This window comes from Amphiprion ocellaris, chromosome 7, assembly GCF_022539595.1.
Source record: "Amphiprion ocellaris isolate individual 3 ecotype Okinawa chromosome 7, ASM2253959v1, whole genome shotgun sequence".
Classification (NCBI taxonomy): domain Eukaryota; kingdom Metazoa; phylum Chordata; class Actinopteri; family Pomacentridae; genus Amphiprion; species Amphiprion ocellaris.
The window spans coordinates 17,372,600-17,392,954 of record NC_072772.1 but is presented as its reverse complement, the minus strand read 5'-3'; the positions used below and the strand labels follow the sequence as shown (position 1 = coordinate 17,392,954).

Sequence of the window (20,355 nt, the reverse complement as noted above, 5' to 3'; positions counted from 1 at the left end):
AAAATTTGGGCAAAATCTAAAATGAAGTCTCTTGGCATTATACAGAGCATATTTTGAAAGGATGAGCCTCTGCCAAGCTGTGAACTTTTTTGAAATGTAACTAATGTGGATCTGTGTCACACTCTTGGCAATATAACTGCACAAATTCAGAGAAGTTTGAATAAAAATTGTCTGGCACTGTATTAAAATCCTTAAAATGAATTCAAGTCAAGTCATCATTATTCTACATGACATTTAAAACAACACATGTTGAGCCAAAGTGCTTCATAATACAGAAATAAGATTAATGCTACAAAATTACCTCATAAATTTAAGTTATAATTCTTAAGGTTATGATCATTAATTGATTCGTTGGTCATTAGGAGGCAACAAAACCAGCTGTAACCCACAACACTGACAAATTATCTCCTTGTGCGGTTGATATGATGAATGTGTTAGCTAACAGTTGCCTACACAGCCAGTGGATGGGGTTGTGTTTGGTCATTTGCTATATTTTCATTCTCATTTAGCAGTAGTTTAATCTTTACTAAATATCTGGCTTTAAAATTTTCACTGTTTTCACCAGTTAGTTGCAAACTGTATGCTCTTTGCTGCTGGGCATATCAAAAATTACATATAATATTTACACGCAGCTTTAACATTTTCTGGATCTGCAAGAAAAACTAACTACCAGCAAAGCAGTGTGATTCATCAGTCCTCTAAGTTTTGTTCCAACCTGGTCAGAGTTGAAAACATGAATAAGTCAGTTTGGGAAGAAAATGTTCTTTTGATCAGTTTGGTCATTGGTGCCAAACATATTGCGGCTGTGCTATAAATCAGCTTCAGACCTGCATTTATTTCGTCGACCCTCCACACTGCCCTGTAGTAAATGGATGCAAAACCTTTTGCATGAACAGCTTCTGTACAGCTGCTATTTCATTTTTTCTCCTGAAGAGTAAAAAGTGCCATTCAGAGCTTCAAAACATGTTCCACTGCACCTTCTCATATATCAAGTCTAAAATAAAATGATTCTTTCCCAAAACTGAGCTCCACTGGCTTCCTGCCATGTCAACAAATCAAAGCTTTAGCCACTGAACTGTGTAAGTTTTGTTTTGAAATGATTTTTACAGCCTGTATGCTTGTAGCGGGGAAAGTTCACTTGCATCACTCGAAGACAGATTTTTTTTTCCTTGCATGAAGGTACACAAATTGGAGTTTTTCAACTTATGAAAGCACAGGCTGTTGTGCTTCTTCGTCTGAAGAATTCAAATGCAGTACATCTTTTCGGCTTCTCCCACCTCTGCTGCTCAGTGGCCCTTGATCCTCCAAGCATTGGAAAGTGGTAATTGCATAACAGGATTAAGGGCTGAGACAGTTTCTGAGGTACAACTGGTGGTAAAAGACCATCCACGATTAGGAGCCTCTTCTACTGCTGCCACCACACTCTGAGGGTGGTGGGTGCTTCCTGACAAACTGGCGTGTCTTTATTGATGACAGTGATTGATCACAGCCTCCAGGGAGCTATGAGCAATACAGTTATTTCTAATTGAAAGTTCACACAGTGGCACAGTCTGCGCACACGTACACCCTCGTAGCCCTCCAGAGAGGTCCTGCAGGTGCAACAAACCCACATTAGGGAGCAGCTCACACTGATTTAAGACTTTGCAAATGTGTGCAGATGGAGCCAGACAGCGACACACACACAGAACTTTGTGTCAACTGGCTACTCAGAGCTTGGCTGACATAATCAATAAGGAGAGGAGAGTCATAGTGGATACACAGCCCTGTCTAGCCAGCCCTCCCTTATGTGACATGACCAACATACCAGATAGAATCTGCCCACAAATCCACCAAGCACCCTCGCTCTCTTCATTTAATTATATTTTCTGTGTTGTGTCCTCTGTTTGTACACTTTGTTTTCCCTCTCCAGCTGTGACTGTTTCCCTCTGCCTCTCTATCCTGTTCTTTTTTTGCTTCCACCAAAAAGACAAATCTTGTTTTCTGTCTTGTCCAGTCTACTTGATTTCTCCTCACAGTCTTCTTGGCTGTCACCTCTACCCCGAGCTACACACCCACTGTCTGCCCCTCTCCCACCTGCTCCGTAACCCTCCCTCCATACTGAATAGATGTTTGCAAGCGTGTTGGCCTGGCTAAACTATTAATTAATCCCAGAGAGTGTGGACCTCTACGGTTATGGGGGTGCAAATGCTCTCTAAAACAGCCTTAAGGGGCAGGAAAGCAGCAAGCTGACAGTTCAAACATTTTAATCACAAGGCAGAAACTAATACGCTAACCACAGTGTGCATGAGTGTGTGTGTGTGTGTGTGTGTGTGTGTGTGTGTGTGTGTGTGCGTGTGTATGTGTGCAGCTTGTCAGTGTGCAGAGATAGATAAATTGCATGAAAATGCATAAACAGATATTAAGAATGTGCATTACAATTATGCAAAACACACTCGTGTGGAAGATAATGAGAATAATGTGGCATCTGGGCTTGAACACACACATGCACGCACATGAACAGAAATACACAAAAACTCACTGAGAGGTGGATTTATTTTGTAAAGGGGAATAAATCCACCTCAAGTTGCTTCTCTAGTCACTAGAAACTGTGTATCTCTGGCTGTTTGACAGTGGATCAAACTCTAGCCCATTAAGAACACCTTTAGCCACTGATGTGTGTGTGTGAGAGAGAGAGAAAGAAAGAGAGGAGTGAGAGGAGGACCTAGGAGAGAGAGAGAGACAAACAGATATGGACGCAGAAAGAGAGAGAGAGCTTGTGGAGCTGCCCACGGCATACTCAGTCTAAATAGCTCCTTAGGGAATCGCTAAAGCGGAACAATCGATTTCAACAATGGATGGCTTAAAGAATGAAAAAAAGGGTCCATGGTGTCCTTTCCTCATTCTAACTTTAGTCGTTTCCTTCTAAACTATTAACTGATTCCCCTCACTTATTAACTGATTCCTTCACTAAGAGGGAGGTAATGAGAGAGGCGCCCTTGGAGCAGTAATGACAGCCTCCAAAAGTGCTGCATTAGTGCTACGTGTTCACCTGCCACTGTTGTCTGTGCTGCCTGTAATGATGGAAACCATGACTCATTGAAACCCAATTAAAGTAGTCATATGAAGTGAGTCAGTGGATGGGTGCTTGCATGTAATTGGAGAACAAGCTGCTCTATCTCTTGCTTAGCTACGTGCACTGCTTTTCCTTCTAATTGGCTGTCTCAGACGGGAGGGATGGGGGGGCTTTAAATGCTGAGTTGTGTTTATTTGTACCAAAGTTCACATATCATCCACAAAAGGGAGTCTTTGGCCTCACATTAGCATTCGTAGATGTCATGCAGTTGCATCATTGCCATGTCGCCATCTGGTATATTGATGGAATGCATTGGAGTTTGTTATCTCAGTCGAGCTATCGTATCATAAGGGAAGCCCACGTCCTTCTGGACTGAAATGTCAGCACGACTGATGATGGTCTGGCTAGTATCGACCATCTGTCACTGTTATATATACCATTTCTTGGATCACGTCACAAAATAATATTTTTTAAGGATAACACTATGTTACCAAATTTAACTAGGAGATGGGTTAAATTGGTCTTTCACTTGGATGCATATCCAGTCTCTGTTCCCCAGGGCGAGCAATCTATACTTTATTCTACGAATGATGGATAAGAGAGAAAGAGAGCTGGTTAATCCCAGTTCTAGTCTTTCCTGTAATGGCAAAGTATATTTAGAATAGTCTAATAGCTTTATGTAAGGTAAATGGGTCAATATATTATTGAGGGACTTTTGAAGTCCATGGGATATATCTTGAATACATTTTTGTTAGAAGTAAAAAACAACAACAAAAAAACTAAAGTTTTTTATGTTATTTACAATCATTTCTTTACAAATTCCATAATTATTTATTATGGAAACAATCACTTAATAAAAAAAATGGCTGGATATCACTAAAATGTCAACTAAATAACCGTCCAAATTTAATAGCAATCACCTTCTAATTAGCTAAACAATAATAAAACGAGCTTATTCAAAAATAGTTTTGATTGTGTTCTTTTTATTAAGTTGAGATAATCATGACAGATATTTCTTTTTTGACAATATATCAAATTGTATATGGAAAATAAAAATTTTTATCTGTGTCTGAGAAATCACTTTCAGCTAAGTCACCCATTACAAAAACACCTCTGAAGGAAGTGTGTTAATTCCAAATCACATGACCTGCTCCACATGATGTCATTTCCTCCTGAAGAAAAGACTGGCAAGACTCCAAGGCTTTCTTAGTTATTACTCCGCCAAGGAACGGTGGAGTTAAGTGACAATCGGCGTACATTTGTCTGTGAATCTGTCTGTCTATCTGTCTGTGTGAAACATCACTCAAAAACGGATTTGGATAAAATTTTCAGGGGAGGTCAGAAATGACACAAGGACCAAGTGATTAGATTTTGCCAGTGATGCGGCTTATAGTCTGGATCCACGACTTTGTTAAGAATTTCCCATTGCGAGATATAGCTGCCGGCACGGCGTTGCTGTAACCATGACGTGAACACTGTGTCAGTTATCAACTGACTATCACATGATTGCGATCCTACAAATTGACTGATTTATCAGCTGGAAATCATACGAGGAACAAATGATTAAACTGTGGGGTGTTTCTGAGTCTCATCAATTCCTGCTGCCCGCTACATATTTAGGTCACACAATGTAGCAAACCCCAGCCAGACAATGGTGAAGCTCCACATGTTTCACAAAGCCATCAGCCTTATTCTGAACACAAATTCACCTTTCTGTCCTTCACTCCTTTCTCCAGGAAACTGTAATCAGTATGAGGAATAAGAAAATATATAGGTAATAGGAAGTGGGACCAGTATCAGAAGATTTAAAGGTACGACAGGAGCCCAGATGCTGAATAACTATAGTGAAATATGACACAGACAATGCAACTAGAAAATACAGTTGTATTGAATTGAAACAAATAAAAGTTGCAGCTGCTTATTGTACAAATTCCCCATTTACAGAAACACAATTAACAACGTAGATCACGTCCAATCTGAAAATTTAGTCCTTTGTCCTCAGTCCAAATAGTCCAATAACAGTTCAATACTTCGTTCACATGGGTTGTGTGACACACACCCACAACACAGTTCAATCCTACCTCACGTCACGCCTGTAGGTAGGTTCTTTTGGGCAGTGGCTCGCCATCCATTAATGGAGTTCTTCAAAATGTTTTCCAGTAATCCTCAGCAGAATGTAGGAGACTTCAGTTCTCACACTAGTGCAATCTGGTATTGGAATCCAACTCAAAAAACCTGACCTATGGGCAAGGTCAGAATTCAATTACATTTGTGTTTGAACAGAGTAACTGTAAATCATCTCTCATCTCATTTCTCAAGTTATCAAATATAGTACTATTTCACACATTCAGTTCAAAAAATATCATGACCAGTTTTAACTAGTTTCCCAAGTTAAAGGTTGACATACTGAACTTACACACTTCAGGAAAATTAATTAACCTTGTGCAGCAATACACAACACAAACACACAATAATAATTGTTCACCTTAAAATATGAACTTATAAAACATGAATACACCGCGTTTCATCTTCTTTTAACTACCAAACGAACACGTGTCAGAATGCTAACATCTTTAGCATAAGCAAATGTAACTTGCAATGGTAAAAATTAGTATAGCGGCTAGCGCGATTATGTGCCGATTTCAACTCACCGAAGCAAAGCGTCAGACAATAACCGAATAAATAGCCTCCCCCGGCTCTTATGTTTCACTCTGGAACATGGATATTTGGTCTTTTTATGTTTAACTTTTGTACCAACATGAACAGTATATCTCTCACGCGGTTGTGGCTCTCCCTCTTGCCGTACCGTTCTTTTGTGCGCAACCAAACCCGGGCGGGACAAACAATCTAATTGGCTAATGTGAAGTACGTTCACATCAACAATTGGTTGTGCACTCAAGTTTTTACTCAAAGCACACACTGCTGGCAAATCAAATGTACCATGCATTTTAATGCAATTATAACTTCAGTGTACATAGTTCAAACTATTTAAAGATTTTTAACTATTTTTGTATATAATGACTATTTATTTATTTTGCTAGAGTTTCAAGTGTCAGATTCTATCTACTCTAGTATATTGCCTTTTCTAGTAGTCTACTGTGGGCTACAAAACACCTTAAGAGCTTGTCCTCTTTCCAGCCCGGTGCTTTTAAGTTTACTCACATCCTTTGCTTGACAGCATCAGCGTGGAACCGTTTTCTTTCATCTTTACACGAATTTTCGGACTTTTCGCAGCATCTTCGTCTTTATTTTTTTTTTTGAGGCAAAGCTTTTTTTTTTTTTTTTAAATCTTTTATTTTCATTTCAACAAAGCGTCACATGTTAATTACATTGCATTTTAGAAATTTACATTTCACTAAACATACATAAAACACAAAGAAAAAAACAACAAATAGAAATACAATAACATAAATAAATAAAAATAAGGGGTCTGCTAGGATGGGGTAATTTGTATTTTTCTAAGATTCTTAATGTTTTTTATCAATTTTTTATTCATTTGATTTAATTTTTCAATAGTTTTTAGGTAACTTTGGAAATCTGTAGTTTCAAATACATAAAAGGAGGGTAATTTCTTTAGCCAAATCATCTTATGAATAAAGAATTTTGCTAGTATACAAATCAGATTAATAATATATATTTCATCAACAGAGAAATTAGGGTTGTTAAAGTAAAATAAAATATCTGTTTTTTTGAGTATGGTTTCTTTTTTAAGTATTCTTGAGATATATCTTTCTAAATGGAACCAAAAGGAAGTGGAGTGAAAACAATCAACAAATATATGCTCGACAGTTTCTCCTTCACAATCACAAAAAGTACATCGGTTACTTATGTCTGGTATAAAAGGATATACATTTGCTTTAACAGGATAGTATCTGTGGATAATCTTATAAAGAAATTCTTTTATTTTATTTGTGAGTATATACCTATGAGGCATTAAAAAGACTGTGTTCCATTGTTTTTTATTCAGACATACTGAACGATACTTACAAGCTGGAGTTGTGATATACTCTAGACCACCTCTAACAAAATTATTTGAGCATTTTTTTATTCAACAAATCCATGCCATTTATAGAAATAGGGCTCTCCAAAGCAGGGAGTGTGGTAATCTGAATGTTACAAGCAAGAATTTTTATATTGTAAGGGATCGATCTGATCACTGTATGAAATTCTTGCCTGGAAACCTCAAAATGGTAAGTGTCTAAGAATGCCTCATAGTTATAAAACTCACCATTATCATTTAAGAGTTGTTTTACAGTGTTTACGTTGTTCATAAACCAGTTGTTTAAGTACAAAGTCTTATTTCTGAGTGAAATATAAGAGTTGTTCCATAAGATACAGTGGTGAGGAGAGTAATTGTGTTTGTATAGAAGCTGCCAGCATAATAAAACTTGGTGGTGAAAGTTTGCAAGTTTGATTGGTAGTTTTCCTATTGAAAAGGGACATTTTAAGAGAAAATTAAGGCCACCTACTTTCTGGAAGAGATAATTAGGAATGGAGTTCCATAGGCTGTTAACATTTTTTAAGTATCTTTTGATCCAATTTATTTTTATCGTTTGATTAAAGACATCAAATGTCACCACATTTAGTCCTCCTTCAGCTAGAGGATTAGTAAGAACTATTTTCTTCACTTTGTGAGGTTTGTTTTTCCATATGAACTTGAAAAGATTTTTATCTAGTTGTGAACATGTAGATTTGGAGACAAATAATGAGCTGAAGGCATAAGAGACTCTTGACATTCCTTCTGCTTTACTTAGACTCTTAGACTTCCATATATTGATAAATCTCTTACCAGCCAACAGTTAAATTTCTTTTTTATAGCATCTTCAATAGGAGCAAAATTATTGCTTTCTCTCTCCTTAGGGTTATTACTGATATCAATACCAAGATAAGTAACTGAGTCTTTAACTGGAATGCTACAAATTTCAGTTTTGTTGATTTTTCTTATAGATAGAATTTCACATTTTTTTAAATTTAAATTTAGTCAGCATCTTCGTCATGTCAAGAAACCGCTTCTTAGATAAACACTTCCTGTGCCGCTGGAATGGTGACAAACTAAAGGCCGTAACATTAAATACGTGCCTTCAAAATAAAAGCATGGCGAGAACGATTATTTTAACCGTTTTACACATTTTATACTAGCATACAACAACACAGGCGTGCCAAAAGTGATCAACTGATCAACAGACCTTTATAGGAGTAATTTACACGCAATTCGGTATCCATACATAACATGCACATGCGTAACACATGCCTGTGCTCAGCGCAAGGTCATTTTTTATTAAAGATTTCATCTGTCGGAAATGATACATTAACTGAGCAGCCCTGGCAGAGTAATGCGCTCTCTGAGTGCTTTTCTAGTTTAATATAAAGTAGTGTGTGAGTCAAGTGTGGATTTATCGCATGTCAACAGGTTTACTACAATATCTTTATAAATAACTTTGTGTCAATTTTCTGTGATTGTATATGTACTATTTTAGAAGAATCTTTCTGTAAAAATGCCATGTGGTGTTTGGTTATAGGCGGCCATGTTGATTTTAGGCCTGAAAAAAGCAAAAATGTCAACTATGATACCTGTCAACTATGTTACAAAATGTCCCGCAATTATATATTGACCCAAATATACACAGCAGTAGATTATCGTAGTAGCTGAACCTTTCAAAATATTCAAACTAATGTAGAGAAAGGGGAATGCTGTAAAGTAAACAAAGTGGTGTTTTTTTGTATTTAATGTAATTTAAGCTGTTGAAATACAGCATGCCCATACAGTCAATGAGCATGCAGCATATCGTGTCACTGGAAGTAGTTTGCACAAACATAAAAACGTTACCTTACTACAGGTATTTGTTTCAAAAGCTTTATGTTGTGAAAAATTGAGTTTTGGAAATTTCTGTTTCTTGTGCCTAAACTTGTCATCTTGTAAAGATGTTGTTTATTTTTGCTATTTTTAAAATTTTATTATTTGGAAATACCAGAATTTGCACATTATTTTACATTTTTGTCTGTCTGATCACATCATTTCTAAAAAATAAATCAGACATTATAATCTAACAGTTACTCAGTACTTGAGTAGTCTTTTCACCAAATACTTTTTTACTCTACTTGAGTAATTTTTTTGGATGGCTACTTTTTACTTCTATTTGAGTGATATTATTTTGAAGTAAAGTTACTCTTAATTGAGTACAATTTTTGGCTACTCTACCCACCTCTGTATGTAATATATTAAAAACTTAAAGTAAGCTTGAATCCACCTCATCCCTATAACTGGTTTAACTTCCTGTTCATTCATTTACAGAGCTCTAAAAAACTTCTCCAAGTGCTATGCTTTGCAGTACAACAGGCCAACTGGATAAATATCATTCCATATTTCCAAACTGTACGAAACGGTAAAAAATGCTACCAAAAATGGTTTTGCAAGAGAGAAACTACGTTTTGAAGGCTTCTGTAATGTTATAATTGGCTGAAAAAGTTGAAATCTCTGCAAACATTATTTTGTACCAGAGTTGCAGCACTCTTTTTTTCTTTTTCTTTTTCTTTACACTGTTTCTGCAGAATTTCAAATTTGCCACTATTCTCCAGGTGGATTAGTTTGTTTTCCAGTTTCAATCTTGCAAAACCTATTTTTGACCAGATTCCAAGCTTTTAAACACAGAGTTTAAATCTTTCAAAGCTTCTTTTGTTGCCAGCTTCAACATATGGCATGATATTTATCCCATACATTCCAAGTTCTCAGTGTGCAAACGACACCTACACTATTGCTCAGGTGAAAACCTCTTTTATTACATCTCCAATTTGAGGATTAACTTGTGGATTGCATTGGACTGTATATGGTTTTTTCGAATTTGTAACTTTAGTTTCTGTATGTGGCGTGGGATTCATTTCATATGTTACATAGAGGACTGCAAATGAATAATTAAGAATTTGCTGTGATTTGCAGATTTCGCAGCTCTGTGGTTTGAAGAGAAGGCCCTGAGAAAACAAAATGGGTAATACCGACAATTATTGATACAGCGTTAAGAGCAGGGATTGTTTCTGTATTGCTGTTTCTTTTCGTTAATTCATTTATATTGAGTAACTTGTATTTTCATTAGTTTTATCCAGTTAATATGTATTAAAGTACTGAGGAGGTACATCTTTGAGTAACACTGATTGTCTCCTTTTTTGGCTCCTTTCATATAAGGAAAAATAAGTAGTTTAATATGTTTATGTTGTTTCAAGCAGAAACACTAGTGGCATCAGAATTTTGCTCTGTTGTACTGCATAAAGCAAACAAACAAAAGTACAGAGAAAACATTGACCATTTGACATGTAAATGGTAAATATATGCTACTGTAAATTTTACAAACAGAGATCAACTTGGAGCCAACATACACAGCTAAATGAAACCAAGCAGCAACTTCTGGGGCACAAAAAAATGAAGCTGGTGCACACGTACCAAGAAGAGAACCTGCAGTTCCCTGAATGGCCACCATTTTGGAATGGTGACTCCAAAAGTGAGTCGATCCCCACAGACCTCCGTGTTAAAATGCCCATCTTTACAGCATATATACACATGTTTACAGCCTGCTACAGAAAAGGTCTTGGTCTCCATAGCTAATTTACCTGTTCATGGCAACTATCTGGGGTTTAAACATTTACATAATCTATTTCTTTAAATTGTATTAAGGCCTAAAGTCATGCATTATCAAAGGTTCCTTTAAATTATAGATAGCTTCAGCTTCACTCATGTTCTACCTCTGTGCTCATTTTTGGATTAACTGAGAGGTTTATAGGAGTCACACACTGCCAAGATGGCGATGGCTGCACTGAACTTTAAAACTGTTTTCCAAAAAGGTTCTTCCATCTTTAAATACAGTCAGTGGCAGAAAAGAGAATTCTCTAATAATCTAGTTAACACACATAAGTCTTAATGCACTTTTAAATGGCACTATGTATTGAAATATTGAGAAAAGATAGATGTGGCTGTTTACTGGATTATACTTCATCTCATTATGGCTCAACTGCTATTTAGATAATCGGATAATAATGTTTACATCATGGTTTGTATAGCTTCGGTGCTGCTTAATTAGTGATTAGTGTGATTTGCAGCTGGTTGTTTGTTTGGTTCTCTGTCACAGAGATGTTTAAGCTTCCGTTAAGGCAACAGTGGCAATGTGTTTTCCCCCAAATAGTGACAAGAATTAAAGTCACTCCACTTTAATTCCCTGACACTGACGTGAAACTTACCAAAACAATTACTTCCTCTATATAGCATTGGTTCGAAAACCACACATCAGCCATGCGTATCTCTAAGCGGCTTTGGACTCTACTCATGCGTAAGGTCAACCCCAGTCAATTATGTAGTTATTTCTGCTTGGTCAAGCAATTTGGATTGTAATCTCATGGCTGTTATCTCAAAATCCACTTCATGAAGTGTGGAGCGAGCCAGCCAGCGGAACGCATATTCCTCTTCTGCAGATGTTCTTACAGGCCAGAACAACCTCACAGACAATCAGAACGACGGGTCAGGGGAGGGCAGGAGAGATAATCCTATGATAATTTGCCCATAATAAAAAAAACAATAAACAAGCACATGACAAAAAGCGTCGCAATGTCATCAGTCAGCTCAGTGTCGCTGCCTCCCTCCCTTCCTCCTTTCTTCTCCACAGGCCTCATTATGGAGTGCTTTGGAGATTGGCTAAGACGCAGCCGCTTAAGATGAAAGAACAATTAGTGTCACAAAGCATCACTCTCTGCGTACTCTGACACTCCACAAGGGCCATTATCTCGGATCAGTTCAGAGCATACAGATGAATAAGGAGGATCTGGGGCTGTAAACATTGTTGAGGCAAACAAAAGGAGCATGCCAGCAACACGAGGAGAGGCTCTCAGTTTGGGGTACTGTACCCATCTGTCCCTGTTTAACAGTCCCCATAAAGCCTGGATTGATGTGTATGCCAGTGCATGCATATGTTTTCCTCCTGTGTTGTTGATAACAAAATGCAAAGCCATTCCCACTTTAAACAAATTCACTGTTGATGAGCTCTATATTTTGGCTATCACATGAATGGGAAGCTGCCATTGTGTTGCTGCTGGCTCAATAACAAATTTGTTCTGGAAAGTGTGAGACACAATGTCCTTGAAATGCACTTACCGCACAAAAAGTAGAAAAGTGGACGGAACTGCCTTCTTACTACGTAACATGGCCCGACTATACTGTAGAGCCGCAGGTCAATACCTCTGAAAGCACAGAACAGAAGGAACTGTGCTAAGTCTAACTGGGCCATTAACTATTGATAACATTTGTATTGATTTAGAAGGGTAACTGTCTGAAAGTTTCTCAAACTGAGTCTCAAGGGGAAACTAGAGGAAAAGGAATTCAATGACTACCACGGGTTATGGTGATCGTTAGCGCTAATAAACTGGAGACATCACAGCATGCCCTTTTTTGAGTTCACATTTTATTTGATAGTCATTTTTGGGATTTACTACAATCCAGGCCATCCTGGATAATTAGAAAGATGAGTTCATTTGGAGGAATCTTCTTTTTAATCTGTTCAATTTCAATAGTAAAGAGTGATGAATCATGCCGGGTAAAAAGAGGACCTTTCCAGCTTTGTGAAATGACCATTTGGCATTCTGTTTGTTCACCTACCATGTACCGCCATGCTCAAACCATGCCGAGCTTCACATTCAAATAGGAGAACAGATGGATAAAAAGGTTTTCTTGCTGAAAGGCTGATGCAGTATTGCAGGGGATGAGGATGTGTGGTATTGCTGTGAGTGTTGCCAGTGACGTACTGTCAAATTTGCCATCAGTTAAAGACCCAAAGGTCTAATATGTAAATGATTGCCGGAGGTGCTTTTCTTGTGGTGCCTGTAATAAAGACTACTTCTGAAAACATATTTTGTTTGTCTATAGCCAGTGCTTTATATGCATAAAAGTGTTTTACATATTTCATCGGCTATGCCATATTCTCTGGAAACGAATCGCCAGTACAGTACTCAAGCTTTCCCACTTTACTGTCATGTCTTGTTTTTCTTGCCCATCAGAAAATATAATTCCCTGTGCTCTGCAGTTCTTGTCATTACTACTTCTGCTGTTGACCTGACATGTATCGGGGGAAGCCACGTGCTTCCTGTGATACACAAGCTTCAGCATGTGCTGAGACCTACTATGTCTCAGCCAGATTCCACTATTCCTTGCAGGTGAGTTTAAATCTCTATTACAAGATCAAAGCCAGGATTTCTCACCAGTCTCACTGAAAAAAACCACAGCGAGCCTTGTTTTACATCCCTCTCACCCCCATTTACAGTGTATAATTATGCATTCTGTATTAAAATCAGGTGCTATTATAAGGCGTAAATGTATGCAGAGCTCGTCCTGGTTAAAATGTAGAATCAAGAATAAATAAGGAGAGGATTTATTAATATCTGAGTTAGACTAAATGCAAAAGCCTGTGATCAGACGTCAGATAACCCAGATGTGGAGGGCATGTAAACACCACATGAAAATGTGGTCATGGAATACTCACGATACACAAAGACACATACAATTTGAAAATACTGTGCACTCTCTGTCTCCATGTCATTTTCAGCTAGAACTGCAGCATTCTCCACAAACTGAAGAATGACTTTCACTATTTAGGAGGCCAATAAAATGTTTTAACGAAATGCCTGTGAGAAAGCTGTTGAAGCTGACCACCTACAGTGCAATAATGTGGAAAGATGTTTGAGCACATGAGCATAAACTAAATTAATCGTAACAGGAACTTTAACTCACTCCTGCCAGTAAAAGTCCCTCGGGGGGATGGATGTTTGCTTGGTTGACAGGCTTTGGAATAATCCCTCTATTTTATATATGAGGTTATAAAACTTTGATGTTCCCTTTTCTTTTTTCTCCGGATGATTATGTGCCACTCTGTCGAGTGCATCTCTGGCTTTGTAATGTTTTTTGTAGAGATTCATGAAGGAGCCTTAGGCGTCTTTTTGATGTAAGCATCTATACAGTAGTAAAGTCAGAAGCACAATGATGTGCAAATAGTGCAAGGGCCTGTCTGATGCTGTTTGCACATTGTCACAAGCTGAGTTAGAGATTCTGCGGGGCTGACAGTGACATCTGCAACTGTCATGGATTTCATTTGATGTGTTGATAGCTGATAGCTTTAGTGGCATACTCCCCTGCTGATTCAGTGCTGCCTGTATACCAAAACAAAAGCAGTGCTATATAGCTGGTGGCAGAAGTCATACACAGTGTCTAAGTTATTAACATGGGCCAAAAGAATGGCTTCTTTCAGAGCTGAGTGACTGTATTTGTGCGATAAAGACACAACTCGGCGTATGCGGTTCAGCAGAACAGAGATTGACAGTGATAAAGTGACTGTCCTTCCTTCCTGTCCTCCCGGACAAAAGAAATGTTCAACTCACTATCTAGCCGAGAGAAAAACACTTGTGTGAATGTGAACTAGTGTATGTGTGAATGGTGATGTTTGTGTGGGGATATCTGTCTTTTGGTTTTATGCACGTCTGAGAAAGACAGTTAAAAGACAGTGGGAGGAAGAATGAAACAGTGTATATTAAAAATTTAAAAAAAAAAAAAACTGCTGCGGATGGACTCCTGTCCACCGACTCTTGCTGAAAAGACAGTCTTCTGCATAATTTAAGCTGAAATGATTTATAGCCACAGATATCCAAATTCATCACATGACCAAGACAACGATGTCAAGCAGAGAGAACGGCTGTAAAGCCCTGTATTGTCGTACAATTAGTGTTATTCATGTGTCCATGTCTAACCTTGAATATCTTTCATTTGGCTTCACATTCATGCAGCTTCCATTATTTCTCAATAATAAAAAGATAACGGTTCAGGAAAGAACAAGTTGTTTCTGGCATTGAGGTAAAAGGAGAAAATGATTCTCCTTTTAAACAAAATTATTAATATACTGGAAGACTTATGCAGACGAGAGCCTCATACCTGAAATTAAAGAAGTTCCAACCATGACAGATGATGGACAGTACCTGCTGGGTCTCTTGTTACCCTTCTATGATTAAGCAAAGTAGACTGTAAGCTAAAGGTGAATAAACAATGATTATAGAATATAACAGAAAAAAAAATCTGCTGCATGGAGTTAAATTCACCATGTATATTGATGATCCCATTTTAGAACATGTTGGAAAGCTAATCAAATTCTAACCCAAAGTCAACTCGTGCTCATTACATTCTCATCCCAATTTGCATCATACAGTTTAAGCCTGAAGAAAGCCTTTCAGTTCTCTGCTGCTGTTGTTGTTGTGAGTCAGTCTATGCTCTTCTCTCACTCCAACAGAGGCATTCTTTGTGTCTCCAAGGCCTCTTTCTGTGGCCCCTCCTCAACACAGTCACATACACACACATACTCAACTCGCCCCCCTCCTCACCCCCAGCGAATGAACCTCTGCTATTCCTTCCTAGCTTTTCGCGGGGAAGACATTCCATTCCTTGCATATTAATCACCTCGTGCATCCACCAACGCAGCGTCCACAGTCAAGCCAATAATTAGTCCTTTCCGCTCCGGCTCCACCCCCTCCTGTTCCCGGAGGAGAGGGACCCTAGCCTGGGTCAAGCAGCCTATAATAAGCTAGCCACTAATTATAAAGCGGAAACACTATGCTGACGGCGGAGGCTAAACCCCGAAACTTTCACTCGTGCGGGTGTGTGGAGTCACAGACATTATTTTTCAAGGTTGACGCTGATAGGAGTCAATTTCTTCTCATTTTTTCATCCCTTTCAGCTCAAATAATAGATGGAACTTGGCATTGAGCTGCAAGTTGAGGCATCAAACAGCTGACTGTTGTCAAAAGTAGAGGAAGTTATCGTTGTTTCTCTTGGTTGGCGTCCTCCTAATCCTCTCGGCTGCGGCCAGAGGCGAGAACAAAGAGCCAATGATACAGCTGCAATAAATGTGATTGAACACAGACCCAAATGGTCCCTTAGTGATATGGCCTTTTATTTCACAGCTGGGACAAGGGACTTTAATGACTTGGGTGGAGGCCAGCCAGGCGCTAAGATGGTCAGACAGTGGGACAGCGTGGCACCACTTAGCCTCTGTCAGTAATGGCCTGGACACCCCCCATCCCTCTCCTCCATCACAATGATCTGGCTTTACCATCCTTCATGCCGCCACTTTCTGTCTCTGCTTCTGCCTCCCACACACATGCCACAAACACACAGCAGAGCCGAGGGGTCCGCAGTAGACTGAAAAGGCGGGTGATAAGTGTAAGAGAGAGGGAGAACAGGGTGAAAGGGTAAATGGAGAGAAAGTAGAGAGGTACAGTTAATGGTACGGGAAGACAGTAAAGGCGCCATCAAAGAAGAGGCAGAGAGCGGGCGTGAAATAAGACTGAAAAAGAACTTCTGGCTCTAGATGAGTTGAACTAGTCATACCTCTTTTTTTTTCCCTCTGCTGACAAAAAGGCCAATCCCCCATTCATGCCTGTGGGAATTCCTGGGCCAAATAATGAGAGCACATAGTGCATCCAATCCTTTACTCACCACAACAGCTGAGGGATGACTTCAGAGCCAGTGAAGCGTCCCTGTAAAATCTCCACTTACGAAAACAGTTAAGAAACAAGTTGTCTTTTTCATGTCTGAGTCTGTCAGTTTTCTTATCTATATTAGCAGCTGGTCTATTGGAAGCATGAACTGAAAGCATTTTCTTGCTTGCTGGGCCCATGTCGTCCACAAGCAACCCATTTTTACGTTATTCTATGCAATATTCACACAGACGTAAAGCTGTTTCTAAACATTTCAGTAAAGAAAGCGTCCACTGGGCTGATCATTGAAGCTCACTGTGCTGAAGAGACTCCAGCAATTTAGAAGACAGCAAGCTCTGTCACTTTCAAGGACAACCTCTATTCTGCACTGTTGTCTCTTAAGATTCACTCTGAGAACACACAATGTCCATCACTTTTTTTTTAATTATAAAATTCAGCTTTTTCTAAAGAAAAATTGTTCTCTTTTTTCCACTGTATCTCTCTCTCCCAGAGTTTCTAAACTTTCCTAAATGGATCAAAAACTAAATCAATATGAAGGCTGGCTTGACAGCTCAACTTGTCCCCTCTTAAAATAAAATTAAATGCAAACAATGAAAACAATAATGACTTAGTAGCCTTCCTAACAAACTGGTCCATTAAAGCTACAATGTGAGGGTTACAAAAGAGCAGGACAAAAGAAGCAATTTTTCTCAGATTAGACTTTTTTTTTTTTTTTAACCATCACCAGCACAGAAGTGGCATATTGAAGGATTGAATATAGGCTATGGATTTTTGTTGGTGATGTTCTACATTTGTAAAACTGAAAGTGTGTGAGATCAGTAAAAATGAAGTGTGTTGAGGCCTCACCGCACTTGTTGCTCAGTGTTACACTTTTAAAAATATTTATAGAGACTGATTCCCGTCGCTTATTTAAATGCATTGTTGTAAGATGAAAAATCTTTTCATGCAACGCTATAAGACGGCTTTGTTTACATTCGCTGGTTGTACGCCACCTTGGATTGTGCTACATTCACCAATTATTTCCTTCATTATGGCTCCCAAGCTTAGTTCCGACTTACAGCGACAATCGACTAACGTTGCGCCGTAGGAACGGAACTCTGACATAAGTCCAGGACCCCTGTAACATTATTTTGATGAAATGAGTTGACATACCAATGTCAAAAAAGAGAGAAACAAATGCTTACATTGTTGGAGGACAAATAAAATAAATTAATAAAATGAAATGGATCTCAACAGAGCTACACTTTGACACTTTTTGATTTCTTTGGAAGTAGGAATGCTTAATTGACATTTTTGAACTTGTTGCTAAGGTAAACTTGAAAAATTTATGCTTGGGCTCAAAAAATTATTGCAACAGGTTGTATCAGTCTTTCTGAGTTATGGCAACTTCTAATGAAATATGTTCAACCAACCAACTACATTCATTTAGAGGAATCTACAATCAAAGGTATTTTTTATCTACTAGTCCTAACCGACTTAAATTGTCCAGTTATGTTACAATAGGGGAGGAGACTTACAAAATCTGATTATCAAGCCAATTTAATTAAGCTACCTCAACTTGAATTTAGTTTCATATAAACTAATGCAGAAATTTGAGTTTAAAATATGCGCAATATTAAGTTGATGCAATTACCAACATTATTATCAGTTTCCAACTGAAAAGGTGTCTCTAAATTAGATTTTTTTTTGGTCTGGCAACCATACACCTAATTAAGTGCGGAGAATAGGTTCCTTGAATTACTCTTTAGAGGGTAACACTAAGCAACACTGCAGTGAGACCTCAACCCTCTTCACTGAGTTCACACACTTTGTTGTTGGTGGGGTTCTTCATTAATAAAACCTAATCTACAGTCTATATTTAGTCCTTGGATATAATGCCACTTCTCTGCTGGTGACAGTGATAAAATTCTAATTTGTTAATTAGGTCAGCCTATGAACTGACCCAGTGCACTAGCCAACCATATGCCCCAACAAGCCTTTGATCTACTTTGGCTAATGATAGAACTGTCTAATCAATAATAGCCTCATTGAGTGTCGCTGAACTCCTCACACCACATACATTCACACACATGCACAAACACAAAACATCCTCTCTGCTCTCTCTCTCTCTCTCTCTCTTCGCCTCTTGTTCTTCCTTAGCATGTCCTAATTTGGTAGTCCATTCCGCCTGCGGGTCAGCAATCTGTCTATCTCTCATTAGAGATGTGTCATATTAATTCAGAAACCCATTTTTTGGGCAAAATATAAAAGTGGGAAGTCTATGGCTGTGCCACATTTTATACATTTATTTGAGGAAGGAGAGATGCTGAAAGCAGGACAGATAATTCACTTCAAACATTTCTAATCTGTTCCTTATTAGCCAACAGTAAACACTCCTATATACACTGGGGGAAGTCAATTTTCCGGTATTTTTGTCTTTATTGGGCCAGCAAGAAGATATGGAGAGACAGCATATGGACCAAGAACCAAGTCTGGGATTCTGCCACTTTAATTCCTCACCAGTAAAGTATTATCACCTTTATTACCTGTCATAATGCTCAAGTGTTCACGCATGTGTTCAGTTTAATTAAACCTAATCCATGTGGAAAGAAAATAATCACAAACAGGTACAGCGATTGTGTTATTTATTCAGCCCTCTTTAGGTTTGCATGCTCAACAGGGGCATGGTAGTAATTAATTGGAGCCTGGAGGTTGGAAGGGCCCGGGCCTATCGCACGAGGTCAATACCGCGGCAAGGTCCACGCCTGTCCTGTAATAAGCTGACATAGTTACGTCCGTAATTGGCTGGCGCAGTCAAGCGACAAGGGCAGGCCGGATGGAAGCACTGACCGTGGAAAATTAGAGAGGATGGTTTAAGATTGATCACCGAAAACCTCTCCACTAGGCTCCTCTGCTCATAATAACCCACAAGGATTACAGAACGGCAGGCAGACTAATCTGAGGGAAGGGAGTATAATTGCAGAGGCCATATCTCTCAGAGTGTTAGCTTTTTAAGCCTAGTCATCCTTTTGTGAAAGATGATGCCTTGTGGTTAAAGAAAAAAAAGGTAGTCGACAAAGAACAAAGAAAAGTTCATCTTGCAGAACCGCTAATTTATCCCCTTGTCTAATATTCACTTTCATACTTACATGCTAACTGGATGTCTCCTTGCACATTGTCCCTGATAGGAATGTGCTCAGTGCCTAGACCCTCAATCACTGCAGGCTCAACAAGGGTGGTGATAAAAAGACATTGGGAGCCATGGTGACTGCTGCGAATGAAGACATAAAGCTCAGCCAGCTCTCCCACAGGACTCTGCCAGGATGACAGTATTGACAGCCACGACTGTTTGCTGTTTAGCCTAATTGGGATAGTGATTTCCATATAAACAAGCAACAAATTGTTACAAATGACGTGCTAAGTGGGAGCACATAATGCAAGGTGACTGCGCAAAACAAATTGGGGGCTGGTACCAGCACCTAAACACACATTGTTGCCGGTGGATCGGATGTTAAAGGGGATCAAGGAATGGCCCAATTAGGCAGAAGGGAGAGAAAATGGTAGGATGGAGGGTTGGGGGCATGAAAGAACGATGGCATGGCTGCGCAAAATTGAGGAGAAAGGGAAGGAAAAGGAAAGAGAAACGACTTCAAGACACCTGTGTTCTGTTTTTCGTGCTTCTGAATCCAAGAAAAATCACCTTTGATGTGCGTGAACACATGCTCACAGCCCTCTTGCCTATGTAATACCATCCACACACTGCTCCCATCCCATGCTGATATGGAACTCTAATCATCTCAAGAGCTGACAAAACA

The 20,355-nt window shown here is 38.8% G+C and overlaps 1 protein-coding gene across 3 annotated transcripts in view; it reads right to left on the bottom strand.

Moving 5' to 3' along the window:
- lsamp (limbic system associated membrane protein) overlaps positions 1-20,355 on the bottom strand; it is a 533,378-nt gene that overhangs the window by 170,625 nt on the left and 342,398 nt on the right. The window contains exons 1-2 of one of the 3 annotated variants that reach the window (XM_055012113.1): positions 5,704-5,951; positions 5,134-5,292 (exon numbers count right to left, since the gene is read on the bottom strand). The exons of the other annotated variants lie outside the window; for them this stretch is intronic. Of the exons in view, the coding sequence (XP_054868088.1) occupies positions 5,134-5,180 (47 nt within the window). The 5' untranslated portion in view covers positions 5,181-5,292; positions 5,704-5,951. Of the gene's footprint in view, positions 1-5,133; positions 5,293-5,703; positions 5,952-20,355 lie in introns of those variants that run through there. 3 annotated transcript variants of the gene reach the window in all.